Source organism: Dermacentor albipictus, chromosome 9, assembly GCF_038994185.2.
Source record: "Dermacentor albipictus isolate Rhodes 1998 colony chromosome 9, USDA_Dalb.pri_finalv2, whole genome shotgun sequence".
In the NCBI taxonomy this organism is placed as follows: Eukaryota; Metazoa; Arthropoda; class Arachnida; order Ixodida; family Ixodidae; genus Dermacentor; species Dermacentor albipictus.
The window spans coordinates 12815659-12829740 of record NC_091829.1 but is presented as its reverse complement, the minus strand read 5'-3'; the positions used below and the strand labels follow the sequence as shown (position 1 = coordinate 12829740).

At 43.5% G+C, this 14082-nt stretch overlaps 1 protein-coding gene across 1 annotated transcript in view; it reads right to left on the bottom strand.

The window, feature by feature from the left end:
- Positions 1-559: 559 nt before the first annotated feature.
- The window catches only part of LOC139049812 (uncharacterized), a 54642-nt gene continuing 41119 nt past the window's right edge, over positions 560-14082 (bottom strand). Inside the window, exons 15-21 of the mRNA XM_070525617.1 lie at positions 13062-13163; positions 8537-8718; positions 7424-7581; positions 5427-5587; positions 4837-4989; positions 2906-3093; positions 560-841 (exon numbers count right to left, since the gene is read on the bottom strand). Coding sequence (XP_070381718.1) covers positions 649-841; positions 2906-3093; positions 4837-4989; positions 5427-5587; positions 7424-7581; positions 8537-8718; positions 13062-13163 — 1137 coding nt within the window. The 3' untranslated portion in view covers positions 560-648. The remainder of the gene's footprint in view (positions 842-2905; positions 3094-4836; positions 4990-5426; positions 5588-7423; positions 7582-8536; positions 8719-13061; positions 13164-14082) is intronic.

The window sequence follows — 14082 nt, the reverse complement described above, 5'->3', positions numbered from 1 at the left end:
CTAGTTAAGATGGACGCGCTGGCTACATTCCGGTGGGAGTGGAATGCACTAACCCTCGAGTACCGTGCTTTGGGTGCACGTCGACCTTACGTGGGCGAAGTTATTATGCGGCGTTCCGCTCCTTAGCCTATTGTAGCCTTGGTGTTCCTTTATATAGGTTACTAAGCACGAATAACTTTCAGTTTTTATCAGCTGTGGACATTACGGTCTCTGCAGAGACATCCATACGAGGCCTAAGGGCGAGAAAGTGCATGCGCCTCTTACAAGATTAGATGTACGTTATCTCTCTCTCTCTCTCTCTCTGTGGGTCTCTGTGTGTGCGTGCGTGTCATTGAAGGCGGAGGGAGAGGGCTGCGAGCGTACGTGCGGCTTATTCTGCTATTCGGTGTTCTTTATTCGCCATTCATCGTCCCCGTAGCGTTAGCAGGTGTATAGGTAGATATAATTTATTGTGCCGGCGTGTGCTAGCTAGCGCTGTCGTTTGGCTTACATCTATTGGGCCTCCTGTTCCTAAGCGCGCTGCCAAATGTACGAAACCAGGAATACATCTGCCCGCTGCTTCTCGATACGCCTCACTTTATTATGGACACAGGGGGCTTTCTCCCGGGCACCACGAAGTTGTCAGTGCCATGGGAAGCCGGTGCGCGCTCAGGGCGCCAGCCATCGCCGGAAGGCTCTCTTGGCGATCCTCCTGGTCAGCCGGACTGAGTGCGGATCCCAGCGGTTGTTGGCGAACCGCAAGTCGATGCAGTGGGCCCCGCCACGGATGATGCGGTATTCGCTGACCCTAGTCGGGGACGCCTCTACTCCGTAAGCTGACCACGGGTCCAAATCTCCGTTGCTGTAGAGAAAAAAAAAAGGCGAGGGCCTTCAGCCATATCGTGACGAAATGTTGCGCGCAATGTACAATTTCAGAATGGATGATTGATTGGTTATTGGATGTTACTGGCGCAAGGGCCAGGTCTGGCCAAGGAACGCGAGGCTACAACGGTGGGTTGTCAATGGTGCAGGAACTGTGAATTTCGAAGGGTAGATGTAACGCGGCTGTATGAAGGCGTGAAAGCATTAGATGTAAAGTACGTAAATTATATATGTATTAAACCTATAGTAATCGCATGGGAGGTGTGAGATGTGCTATAGACATAAAATTTATGCAAAGAAGGAATGATTCACCAAAAAGTATGGGTGTCAGTAGCACGAATGTCTCTACTGGACTCTTCAACGCAAGCATCTGGAGGCGCATGCTCTAAAAAGAGTAACATCAAAAGGAAATGTTCGCGTTTGGTGAACTTGTTTTCTCGTTTTTGGGAAATACATTTTAGCGCTGAAGTCATCGTATCACTCAGTCGTTGAATTGATTAGAGCGAAATTTATTGTATCTACAAGGAAAACTTAAGTTTTGGTGATTATTGGTATTTGAAACGTGTTTCTATCGTTACCAAAGGTATGTAAAATTTAAAGTTATAATGAATGGAATAACGCAAGCTTAAGCCATCATAAATCCGTTACGCCATCATATAAAATTATTGCATCTCTGTGAAATGCTACTGATTGACATATTGTCTAGACTGTCTGCAGCTCTCCGAATGACGGGCAGTGTGGCATAGGGATATGACCGGAGGCTAACTTATTGAGAGTATTGCGTATTTATTTGATGTGCACATGACAGTGTGTGTGAAATCTGTGTAGAATTTTTTTTCTGGAACATTTGGCCGCCCTGAAGCGTAGTTAAGTCACGAGCGTTTTCTAAGTTCATTTGGTTTCATGAGTTTTTTAACATCTCTGATAAGTGATAAACAAAAGTGAGGTAAGGTATGGTTCTCACGAAATAGAATCAGTTTCAGTGCATCGCGGTCGACACTTAACTTTTATTTATTTATTTATTTATTTATTTATTTATTTATTTATTTATTTATTTATTTATTTATTTATTTATTTATTTATTTAGTGTACCCTAACTGCCGAAGCAGAAAGAAGTGCTTCAATAGAAATACGTAAGGTCGCGAGAAACGATCATGATAAACACAGCGCCAGCTTGAGAAAGAGTATTTAATCCGAAAAGAGACCATAAGCAAAAAAGAAACAGAATAAAGTTCGAACTCACGGCGCCAGTCAAATAAAAAAGAAAGTCATCTATTAAGTGCATTTAGTCAATGTTTGCTTTGAAATCTTGGTAGTCTTTTCTATCCGTAGTGAACGCGGCAAGATAATTCCTCTGCTCAGGGGTCCCTAGAATGAATTAGTTTTGGAAATTATAAGTCTTGCAGAATGAGATTCCAACCGGATGTATGTGATCAATGTATTATTCAAGATTAGCGTTCGGACATAGCTCCAGAGAAACGCACAAACATTCTGAGATGGGCTAGTTTGGTTTAAATTCATTATGACGAAACAACGCAGATAGCAGGACGAGTGAAACAGACTAGACTACGCGCAGACCTGTCAATCCTGTCGCTGACAGTCTTGAGCAGAGTGGCGTAGGACAGAGAGTAGTGCAAGTCTTTATGAGCATGGCCTCGTTAAAGTTCAGAACGGCAATGTAACGAACGTGGATAGCTTTTGAGCACTACTAACGCTCTACCAGCTTTCCATCCTGATAAGCTTCCAAAGAAATTTGTCCGTCCAGCAAAAGAAGCGTGTGCATAAATCGGACCTTGCCTGACTCACGTGCTAAGTGACCTGCTGCAGGGTCGATTTGACAGGGATGTCGAGACCAGCCTACGTAGGCGAGTACCTTGTCACCTCGAAATCTTCACCAAATGTAGTAGGCGACGACATAAAGAAAAAGCAACTCGTTGTCTTGTCTGTTTCGGCTGTTTCGTCGGATGCGATGTTTCGACATGGTCCTAAATCAATATAGTCGGAGAAAAAAAATTTCCCGCCGCAAATTTAGCATCGTACTCACGTGAAGAACACTCTCGACGTTCCACACAGGTTGGCACCTCCCAGTGCCCGAACGAGTCTCTCGACTTCTGATTTGACGCCGAACAGCAGACGGCACTTCTGGAGGAACTTGACGTAGTCCCACTCGGTCGGGTAGAACATGTCCGCGACGCCGTCCCCGCATAAGGGAAGGGCGAATTCGGTGCATTGCTGCGCAGGGTAGTGAATCTTACTTACTGGACAAGTTTGCAGAACAAAGGGAAACGAGTTGCTCGATTTTCTTTTAAACCGTTTGAAGCGAACCAAAAGAATAAAGCAAGGAAAAGCGTTGGGGAGGCTATCACATCCTAGGTGGAAGGTCAAGGTTTCAGACACAGTAGTCAAGGAGAGATTCAGGGTGTTCAGTGACGTGAATACAATGAATAAGAAGATAAATGGCAGAAAGTTCGACAATTAAACTTGGAGGTCAAGGTAAGCAAGGTTTGCCAAAAAAGAGTTTTCGCGACCTGATCGTGAATTGTGTTAACTTGATTAATTTCATCAACGGCCGAGTAAACTAGGCGAGAATACAACATGTGCTTAGGACCAGTTGGTAATGCGTCCTTGGAGAACCTAAAAAGCAAAGCCGTGGGACAAAAAATGTAGCACATACAAAGAACAAGGCATGGCAGGGAAATGTATGTGTAAGTTCATAGAAAGGATTGTGTTGTAAGCTGTGCGCTACAGAAGGTCTTTTTTTTTTGCTTTCAGCAATTTTAAAGGTGTCCGTATATCTAACATTTGAATACCAAACGCATATTTATATGTCGAATCAGCGCACGCGATTAGAACATATTATATTCGATTCCTTCAAAAATTGGTCGAGTGTGCTGGAATGCGCAGATGGCCCCGCAACCTGGACTTGAAATGTCATCTTCGTTGAATGCTTTGTTAGCGACTGAAACAGGGGTCGGATTCTGTGGTGTTTACGCGGGCTGATGGGCTGGTTGGCGCTTGATTTCGTTCATCAAATTATCGATCGACCTTGTTTGTTAGCGATTATAAGTATGTTCTCCTAGCTTCCCAAAACATTTTAAAAAATGCCGGATCGATGTATAATTGAGTAAGTCGTGAAACTTGCATATTTTATTGCAAAACTTGAGCTGCTGTCAATCGTCTGGCTCTGCAGCAGATGACTTGAGGTAGGTGGGATAAGGGCCAGCTTTCTGCACACCTGTGACATATCTACCGCGGGTACTTGTAGTTAGACCTCCAGAAACTTGGAGCCGCTCACTGGAGTGTTCCCTTTAGCAGTGGAGCCCACTGTACACACCCCGGCGCACTGTTAGTTTGAACCCGCGAGCGCCTCGCACTCGCGAACCTCCCTTAGTGGATACACTGAAAGCGTCCGACTTTGCAACTAATTAGTGACAGGTGACACTGTTCCGAAACGGTACTTTCTGCGGCTCAAAAATTGCACTTCTCGTTTATTGTCTTATACAACACGAAGACTCGACTATGCACAGTCTATACCATTGGTGAATTTGTAGGTAGGGCTAATGAACGCAGTTTTTGAATTGCTAAATCAAAGAAAGATTTGGGCGAACGGCTGTCACTATTTGAGTCGTTGCCCATTGCTAAAATAAATATTTCTGAGTCGTAAGCCAATGGTACAGATGCTCTGGCTAAAGGGTGACAGCGCCAACGTAGTTTCGGCTGAAATCTCATTAGCAGCAAGCAGATTAAAAGGACTGTTTCGCTGGTTGACCTAAACCACACATTTCGTTCCAATGTTCATTTCGAGTTATGGTGTGAATCTAGGCTGACTGAAAAAAAAACAACCTCCTAAAAGGTGGTAAACCAACCTCTTATGAGGGTTTATGAAGTTTATGAGTGAGGAGGAGGAGACAGTTGTCCCGTGCCGCGATTGTGTACCTCAACCTTTAGTTAATAAATTTATTATGATTAGCCTACCTGAAAAAGCCATGCAGAGTTCTCTGGAGGAGCTGGCACAGTGTAGCAGGCAGTTTTACCTGTGGCGTTCCGAAAGAAGCCGACTGCCTCGACTGCCGCGTCGATCAAACGGCTATTGTTTCTTCCGGATCTTCTTAAGCGGTTGCATACTACCTGGAAGCAATATTCAATGTGTTTATTTTTTCGTCAAAATTCATGCACTTTTCAAACGGAAATGCAAACACCAGAATTCAAGTTGGAGTAGCAACCCATGTTAAAACGTCTGTAAATATTCAGAAGTTTTTTTCAATGCACCTTCATCAGAAGGATGACAAACTGCTATCCTTAGTTCCTTCGAATGCTCTATGGCATTATATTTATGTAAGAATGCCTCACTGATTGCAACAAACATAAGCAATTAACGTCACGTGTATGTTCTTAAACGTTTTGCAAAGAGTTAGTCTGTGCCTGTTCTAGCATTGTGCGCTAATATACCCTATTTAGAATACTGTGAGCCTGCATTGAGCTATTCTATCTAGTACTGCTAGAGCTGTCTCATTGTAAGACCTCCTAACGATGCTTACGGCAAAGTCGGCTAGCGATGTACTGACCTTCACTGGTTGAGGCGGCACCCGCCATGACCGATAGGGGTAGTTAGCCAGTGCGACACCGATGAGGCTGTCACGAATCCAGTTCCGGAAAGCGGTAAAGTGGCTGGAGCTCAAGCGCTGACAAAGATTAAATTTCTGCCCTAGTTTCTGGCACCCTGCCTCTGAAAAACAACCGCACAAAAAGACGAAAAAAAGAAGAAAAGTATAGCGTCTATTACGCACAGCTTCAGTTGGGTCAACAATGGTGCCAATGTGGGTTGTTGTCTTCGTCTCAGTTTTAAGAATCACTTTTTAGGGTGGTCTCATGTCAATTAAAATTTGAAATAATTGAACCATAGCCTCCTATACAGGTACTACAATATAATTGAAAACTGCGTACCAGAAATCGCGGCACGGCTTAAATATCAAATAATGGCAGTTGGCAGAATCCTATGTCTCAAGGGGGTCACAGCGGGCCTTGTGTCAAAGGGCTATAGTGCGTAGACAACTCCTATAGTTACTTACGACTCCATGGTGTTTCTTAAAGCATGCACTTCAACGCCATGAAAGTCCCATCAGGTCTGATGTGAATTATCTTCCTTCCAGATTACCATAGAAACATTATCAGAAAAATTATCACCCTTTGGGCCATATCCTGCCACCAAACAATAATAATTCATCTTGCATTCATTTCCTTTCTTTAACGCTGCGTGCCCGGTGCCCGGTGCTTTCAGGTCATAAATGGCGTGCATGTATCAGCATGACATGGTGTTCTTGGCCGGAAACTACAACGAACGCAGTGTGCTTAGGAGAGAAAATTCAGGCAAGATATATTATTGCTGTTTGAGGACAAGACGAGCTCAAACAAGTGAAAATGCATTTGGAATTTATAACTAGCGCTGCTCGAATTGCGTTGAAGGTTCTCTCAAAAGGACCTCGGAGCGCGCATAATCTGCCCGTTTTTTAGATAACCTTTCTGTAATAATAAACACCACAAAAATTGCGATAAAAGTTCTATCCCATGATTGTACTAGCGAGATACTATAGAAAGCGAGGTAAAAGCCAAAAAGAGAACTACATCGTCAAGGCTGGTCTCTGGCTATCCCCAGGACCTTGAATGACTGGTGCAAATTTTGTCATCCTGTAAAGGAAAATCTAAATTACTTCAGTGTATACTTAAAGAAGTGTGGTTTCCTCGTGACGAAAACTTCGTAACTGATGAAAGGCACATCCGGAATTTGATCCCGGGACCACCATTCGCAAGAAGTAATCACTTCGACTGTAAAGTTAAGGTATAATTGTGGAGTTTTACGTGCCAAAACCACTATCTGATTATAAGACACCGCAGTGGGGGACACCGGAATAATTTTCACCACCTGGGGCTCTTCAGTGAGCACTGAATGCACCGTACCGAGCGTTCTCGATTTTCGCCCCCACCGCAATGCGACAACCCCAACGGGGAATCGAACCCTCGGGCTCGTGCTTAGCACCGCAAGGCCATAGCTGAGTCGGGCGGGTCGCTGTGCATGTTCTGAGCAAACCAGGAAGCATAGAATTTGGCCGCCCAAGTTTGGATTAAATTCATAAATCTAAGCAAAAGGGACTGCCGCAGTAGCTAAACAAATGAATTCATTCGATCAAAGTTTGTCGTAACCACTTTCTGCATTCATAAGCGGCGAAATGATTTGGTCAGATGTTTTTTTGTAATGCTGCGCAAGAAAAAATAGAGAAAGACACCGGGAAGAGCTCAGAATGCACTGCGTTCATTAACTGCGTTTCTCTTGTTGATTGATTGATTGATTGATTGATTGATTGATTGATTGATTGATTGATTGATTGATTGATTGATTGATTGATTGATTGATTGATTGATTGATTGATTGATTGATTGATTGATTGATTGCAGACAGATTTCAGAAAGATTGCAGATAGATTATACGATTCTCATAGCAATGTGATGCACAAGCTTTCTATTGTTTTGCCTAAGTGCGAGAAAGGGCATGCTGTAGGAAAACTACCTGTAGATCCCAAACCATGGAGGATGGGCCATAGCCTTTTGACCTCATTGGGGCAAAGCTTCGACGTCTTCTTGTAGACGGCCGTCACCGCCTTGTAGTACGTGTTGCATCTGGTGGCTTGAGAGAACATCTTGAAGGGAGCACTGCTTGCCAGGGCGCTGCGTGGCGAAGAGGAATCGTAGTTGGCCTACCCATTTATTTTTATTTTTATCCCTGGTCACGTGAGCTTCACAGGGCAGACTCAACAATATTATCCACTTGAGGGCACGTATGCATATCAATCCTTCCTGTCACTTAACCTTCGGTGCTGCTAAATTAGCCTTCATGTACACTCCACGTCCCTTAGTAAAGTCCAGTGACGCAACAGCTCGTATAAGCTCATCTGTTGCCGAGCTGTTTGCTAGCCGCCTAAAAAACTCATTATTAGTTAAAGTGGCACAGGTTTCGTGCACCGAAGCACATCCATATAATTGGATAAAGTTGCCAATGCTGAACGTTTTTTTTTTTATAAGAACTGTTTTGTTCAACTGAGCACATCATGTAGTAGTTAATGGTGTTGGTTTTCCGTCCTAGATTGCTGCGTCATGTTGCAGCATTTGAAGTATGTGTAAACGTCAACGCAATAGTTCGATCATATAAGATCCGAGACAAAAGCTGAATATTTTGCTGCTTGATCAAGCAGCCTGGAGTTCGGATCTTTATTATTTACTATAGTATACGCGTACGCTGATATTGGCTATGGTCACAAACACCTAGCATATTCGGTGTTTTTCTTAAATAGCACTATCCGTAGATTTCTGCGGTCGAGGCTTCTTTCACGCTCGGATAAACACATTTATGTTGCACGTATTGAGCTACAGAAAGCTGTATCGGGAGTTTCTCATGTAGCTCTACATTTTTCTTGTTGGCACTTTTCATCTAACTACAATAATTGAGAAATTCATTAATTCATTAAGCCTAAGGGTTTAATTAGGCGGAATGCACAAAAAAAACAATTTGAGTATCTCCAGCGATGGCAAACAATATTACCTTGGTTCGGTCCAGCTACGTGGCATTTACATATATTTAATCTTCTCAAGTTACGTGAAACACACTGAATAAATATATACTCACGCCCTCACAGTGTGCGGGTATTTTGTCCGGAACCAGGTGGCCAGCATGGCTGCGTGATGACCGCCAAAAGCGGCCACCCTGCTGTTTTGCGCTCCTTTGATATTGTTCTTGAGCCAGACGACCAGGTCGAGATAATCGGCGAGAGCCTGTTCCGTGGTCAGATATGCAGTCATCTTGGCAGCCTGAGGTGTAGTTATGGTAAAAGAATAGATTGCAGTCGGCAGCTAGGGAATGCTCTTGTTACAAGCTGGAAAGATTCATCTTTCGAAATAAAAGCTGTCATTTGAATATCCAGGGTGTCCCAGCTAACTTTAGCGAGAGTTCAAAAATATGCGATTGCCAGGTAGCTGGACAGTGCCAAGGTAATGTTGTTTGCTGTCGCTTGGAAATACTCAAACTCTTTTTTTGTTATTCTGAATAGTTAGATCATTAGTATTAATCAACTTAATCAACTTCCTAATATATTATATAGATTAAAAGTCTCAATGATAAAATTGTAGAGTGACATGAAGAACTCCCGATACAGCTTCTTCTTATCAAGTTCTTAAATATTATAAGTCTGCTGAGCACGAGGTCGCGGGATCGAATCCCGCGACCTCGTGAAATGTGAAAACACCCGTGTACTTAGATTTAAGTGCACGTTAAAGAACCCCAGGTAGTCGAACTTCCCGGAGTTCCCCACTACGGCGGGCCTCATAGTCAGAAAGAGGTTTTGGCACGTAAAACCCCACAACTGTTTCGAATATTTTAATTAGTATAAATGTCTCAATGCGAAAATTGAAGAACGACATGAAAAACTGCCGATACAGCTTTCTGTTGCTCAATACGTGCTACATAAACGTGTTTTTCCGAACGTGTAAAAAGCCCCCAAATGCGCGCAAAATTGGCGCGCGACTGGCTGCTCGAGACACTTTGCATGTATTCGGGGGCTTCTTTCAAGCTCGGAAAACCACTTTCATGTAGCACGTTTCGAGCAACATAAAGCTGTATTGTGAGTTCTTCATATCACTCTACAATTTTCTAATTTACACTTTTTATCTATCTATAGCATCTCATTTTAGTTAATTAATTAAGACTAATTATATAACCAGTTGGAATGATAAAAAATAGTTTGAGTATCTCCAAGTGACGGCAAGCATTACCTTGGTTCTGTCCAGCTACGTGGCATTCGCTTTTTTTTTTTTTTTACTGTGGCTAAAGTTTGCTGGGGCACGATGTGTAGTGGCTCAAATAAAGACAGGCCGTATTTCTACCACAGAAACGCGTCTTGTATGAGCCGTGCACTGCAGCCAGGCTCCTCTCCGGCACTTTCCCTCCAGACACGCAGCGCCCTCTAGGGGGGCGCCCGCGAAGTCGAAGTACCCCGCCCTTTGCGTGGCCTGTGAGACGCGTGGCCTGTGAGATGCGTGGCCTGTGAGATGCATGGTCTGTGAGATGCGTGCTATATCTATGAAGTAGTAATCACTTGCTGCCCACGAGCGTCCGTGGCGCAGCGCAGCAGCGTCGGGCTGCTATTGTCTGTGTCCTGCGCTGATAAAATATTAAGCGATGTTTTTTTTTTAATTGAAGAGCGGCGTAAAGAAGCTGTAAAAACAGACGCAAAGTGGCTGAAGTAGGCTAAATGCCGTTCACACTTCAATATAAGTGTAGCAGGCCTAGCAAGACAGCCGACGAAGTTTGTCGGAAGACGCTGGCACGTGAACTCGTTAAAGCATCATCGACACGGGCATTATTGCTAGTCGACAGCTTATTAAACGCTAATCGTCGTTTGCCTCGTGTTCTGGCAAAAATGACAGTCCCTGTAATACCAGCGCTCTGTATTGTCAAATGGAGGGGGAATAGGCCTCGAATGGAGCGACAATATTAAATTGTGATCGACCGTGGATAAATAATATTCTAGTTGACATGCTTTCGCGCGTACCTGCTATCCACTGCCACAGTTATTGTTGTTGTTTTTTTATGTATGTCTTCGTTTCGTGTATCTCAGTTTACAACTTTGCTGCACCTTTCTTAGCGCGTTCAAATAGACACTCATTTCTTATAGGGATACGGCCAACGGTTTCCTTTGTGACTTTTTCGGGTGCCACACTCCGATCGCACCCCCTTCTTTGTGAGTGCCTTCGCTCCAACCAGCAAAGGTAAGCGCTATCCTCCACATTAAACTAGCTGCCCAATCGTCCAATCACAGAAATCAAACCTCTTGAACCTGGGCCTACGCGGACACCAGTGCTATAGCGGCCATAAATGTACTGCTGCGCTACCTAAGTGAGACCAGACTGTATTACAAGTTGGGACTGGAACAATTAAGACAGAAGTTCAAATGAAGAATGAAACTTCAAATGCTGATGGGTAGTCGAACAAGGAATGTCGCTTTAAGCCAACGTTTCGACAAGGGGACTTGTATTCGTCAGGGCTGACACAGGCAAGCCGAAACGTCGGCTTAAAGGGACAATCCTTTTTCGACTTTTCACCATCATTACAAGTTGAGATTGGGTGACAGAATGCACAGTGTGACGCTGTATGTCTGCGTGGGCAAGAACGACAGTGTACGTAACTATGTGTCATCTTGACAAAATTTGTCACAGTGCCGACGTGTATTGTCTTGGGTTGTTCATTATTCACTTCTTTCTGAACCGGCTACAGAGTGAATACTCGTTGCGTTTTTATGTAATTACTCATAAAAGGCATTCGTGTAGCCGTTCGGTGCTGTTCGCATTTTAATTCTTTAGCACCGTTCAAGTGGGACAAGCACCTCCGTACCCATGGCTTTCAACGCTTTGTTTATTTTTGTTCTTTTTTTCAATGAGATCTAAACCTTTCTGCTGATTGATTATGCATTTGGTTTAGCAGCGCGTTAAACTTATAGCAAAAGAAGCAAACCAAATCTTTTTTAATAAACACTCAATTTACATGCATTTCTGCTGATATACCCCATAAAAGAATGCATCGAAACTGGACATGTGATAACTGCCTAGATGATCTATTTATTTTTCGTGGTTTCGTTTTCTCTTTCTTTCCGACCACGTTTTAATTCAGTCTCGATTTGTCCTTTCGGGTACCAGTCACTAGATAATAAATGTACACAACATGCACGACTTCTAAAAAAGATTGTAAGTTCAGCGTTTGTCGGTGTACCCCTATGTGATGTGTTTGTTTGCTTGCATGCTCTTTTTTTTCCTCGCTGTGGTGCAGCCCCGTAAGGCTTAAGCCGCACAATGAAGTCACATTTTTAGCAGTCCAACCTTACCAAGCTCATACTGCAAGGCACAGGCAATGAATGGCTTCGAAAGTAAATTGAATTTAGCTTATTCCATACGCCCCAATCGCAACTCACCAGCACTTTCAACAGGAGAAGCGTTTATGTCGTGTTCACGTTCAATATGACGTAGGCTACACAGTCTATACCTATTATAGGCTGTTCCAACTCTCGGTACGTCCGTACTTTCGCACTTGTACCGCGAAACTCCTACGTGAAAAACTACCCGTGTAAAAAAGCTATATTGTTTCGGCGCCAGATAGAATCGAGCACGCTACATTTCAGCCACGAACGACCACGCCGAGCTCTGCGATAGGCGGCTTGTACCGGTGTCACACGTACGCTTTTGATCGCGATCGGGGCTGATCCGGATTGGATTTCTCGATCGCGATCTACAATGGTCCCGGCTGCATGGTTCAACGAGCCGGATCGAGTTAATATTGTCTGCTGATCGTCAGAAACTCTCAGGACTGCATAATCTATTAGCTGCAAATTCATATTTGCAAAATATGGTTAAATTTGGGCAATTGTTCAATTTTACAGATTATTATTGCTGGTAAAAGATTTTTGAATGTTTGTTTTATTGAGCTGGCTTCACTTTTTGTTTTCAGCGTTTTTAGAATACTGCGATAGAGGGCGCAGACGTCAGCCAGCGATCGCGATCAAGGGGCCTGATCGCGGTTCTCGGATCGCGATCGCCAAGATCCGGATCCCGCAGGATCGCGATCAGAAAGGTCCGTGTAGCAACACTCGATCCGGATCAAGCTCGATCTGGATCGGCCCCGATCGCGATCAGAAATGTACGCGTGGCACCGGTATTACAACTTCACCATCTCACAATTGAGCATATAGAAAATGTTGGTGTTATGTAAACAAACTTTGCAGTGAAATTATGATTGTTCAAACATCGCTCGACTGAAACCGTCTTCCCGGATCCACAGTTACCACAAAAAACCATCACTTTGCTTCCTTCCGCTCTAGTTACCATCTTATGCCGAGGAATTTACTTTTGTGTATGCCGTTATTACGAAATTGCAACAACTGGTATAAAATATTTGACTAAATGAAACCACTCCCCTCCATAATGCCTTCAACAAGGAGTACGTTACCGAAATTTAAAGAAAAGAGGTAGGTATTCATGAGTTGGGTGCACAGGTTCAACGCTGTCATTCTCTCACCGAGTCCAGGTAATGGATCACATCGAAGTTCTTTGCTCTCAGGGTCTGCAGCTCGAAAGAATAGCTTAAGTCGGGTAGCTGTTCAACTCACCTTGAATGAGTCTTTTCCGAAAGGCAAAGATCTGCCGTAATAACGATGCTCTGGGAACACTAACAGCGCTTTGAAGTCTCGAGCCCACTCCCACATGAGTCCCTAAAATAACAAAAGACGAAAAAAAAGTCGGTCTCTCCTTCGCTCTATTTTTTTGTCTGCACGTCTTATTGCGGTAACCGCTACGTTAAGAGGAAGCTTTAGCCCTGGACCAACCCTAATCCCCTGCGTTATTTAACATCTGTTCAATTGTAAATATATGTACAGCGTGTTTGCTACCCTTATAATGAAACGCTCATTTGAGTAATGCGAGAATGAAATTAATGACGTTGCTTTAACGCGCGATTGGGAAATACACATACCTGCGTGTTTTGTTCGCATCAGACTAAAAAATGGAAGATACATGTTAGAAATGTCAAGAAAAACGCCTCGCGTCACTTGGGCTTGTTACGTACGAATTTTAGTCGACTACTCGGAAACTTCAAATAACAGCTTTATTTGCCTCACCGTATCGTAGGTTCGGTACTTGAATGCACATTTCCTTACGGGAATATTTATGCTAATGAGTGGATTTACATGCTTAAATAGGTTGAGAATAAGGCTGTTGAAGTTGTAATAGGAAACTATACCAAAAAGCTCGGAATGACTGAAAGTAAGCGCAAATTGATATGGCAGCATTTAAAAGACCGCAAAATATGGCTTCATTTAAACTTTTCTTTTTCAGAGCGTATGCTATTTTAAAGCAGGTATCGATAAAGAAATGCATATTAGACCGCCAAGATATACATCGCCATAAAGAGTCCGTAGTGTGAAAATACACAAATTTTCTTTTAAAGGCAACACCTTGCGTTGTTCGTTTTTCCCTCGAACCATGAGAGTCTGAAATGTTCTTCCACCTGCAAATGTTCACATTTTGTCCAATGATGGTTTTTACGGTGCTTTTCCAGCTTGATTTAGTGCGAATTGTATTATATTACACGGGATGAATACACCCTGCTCTAATGCCAGTATAGGTCAAGCA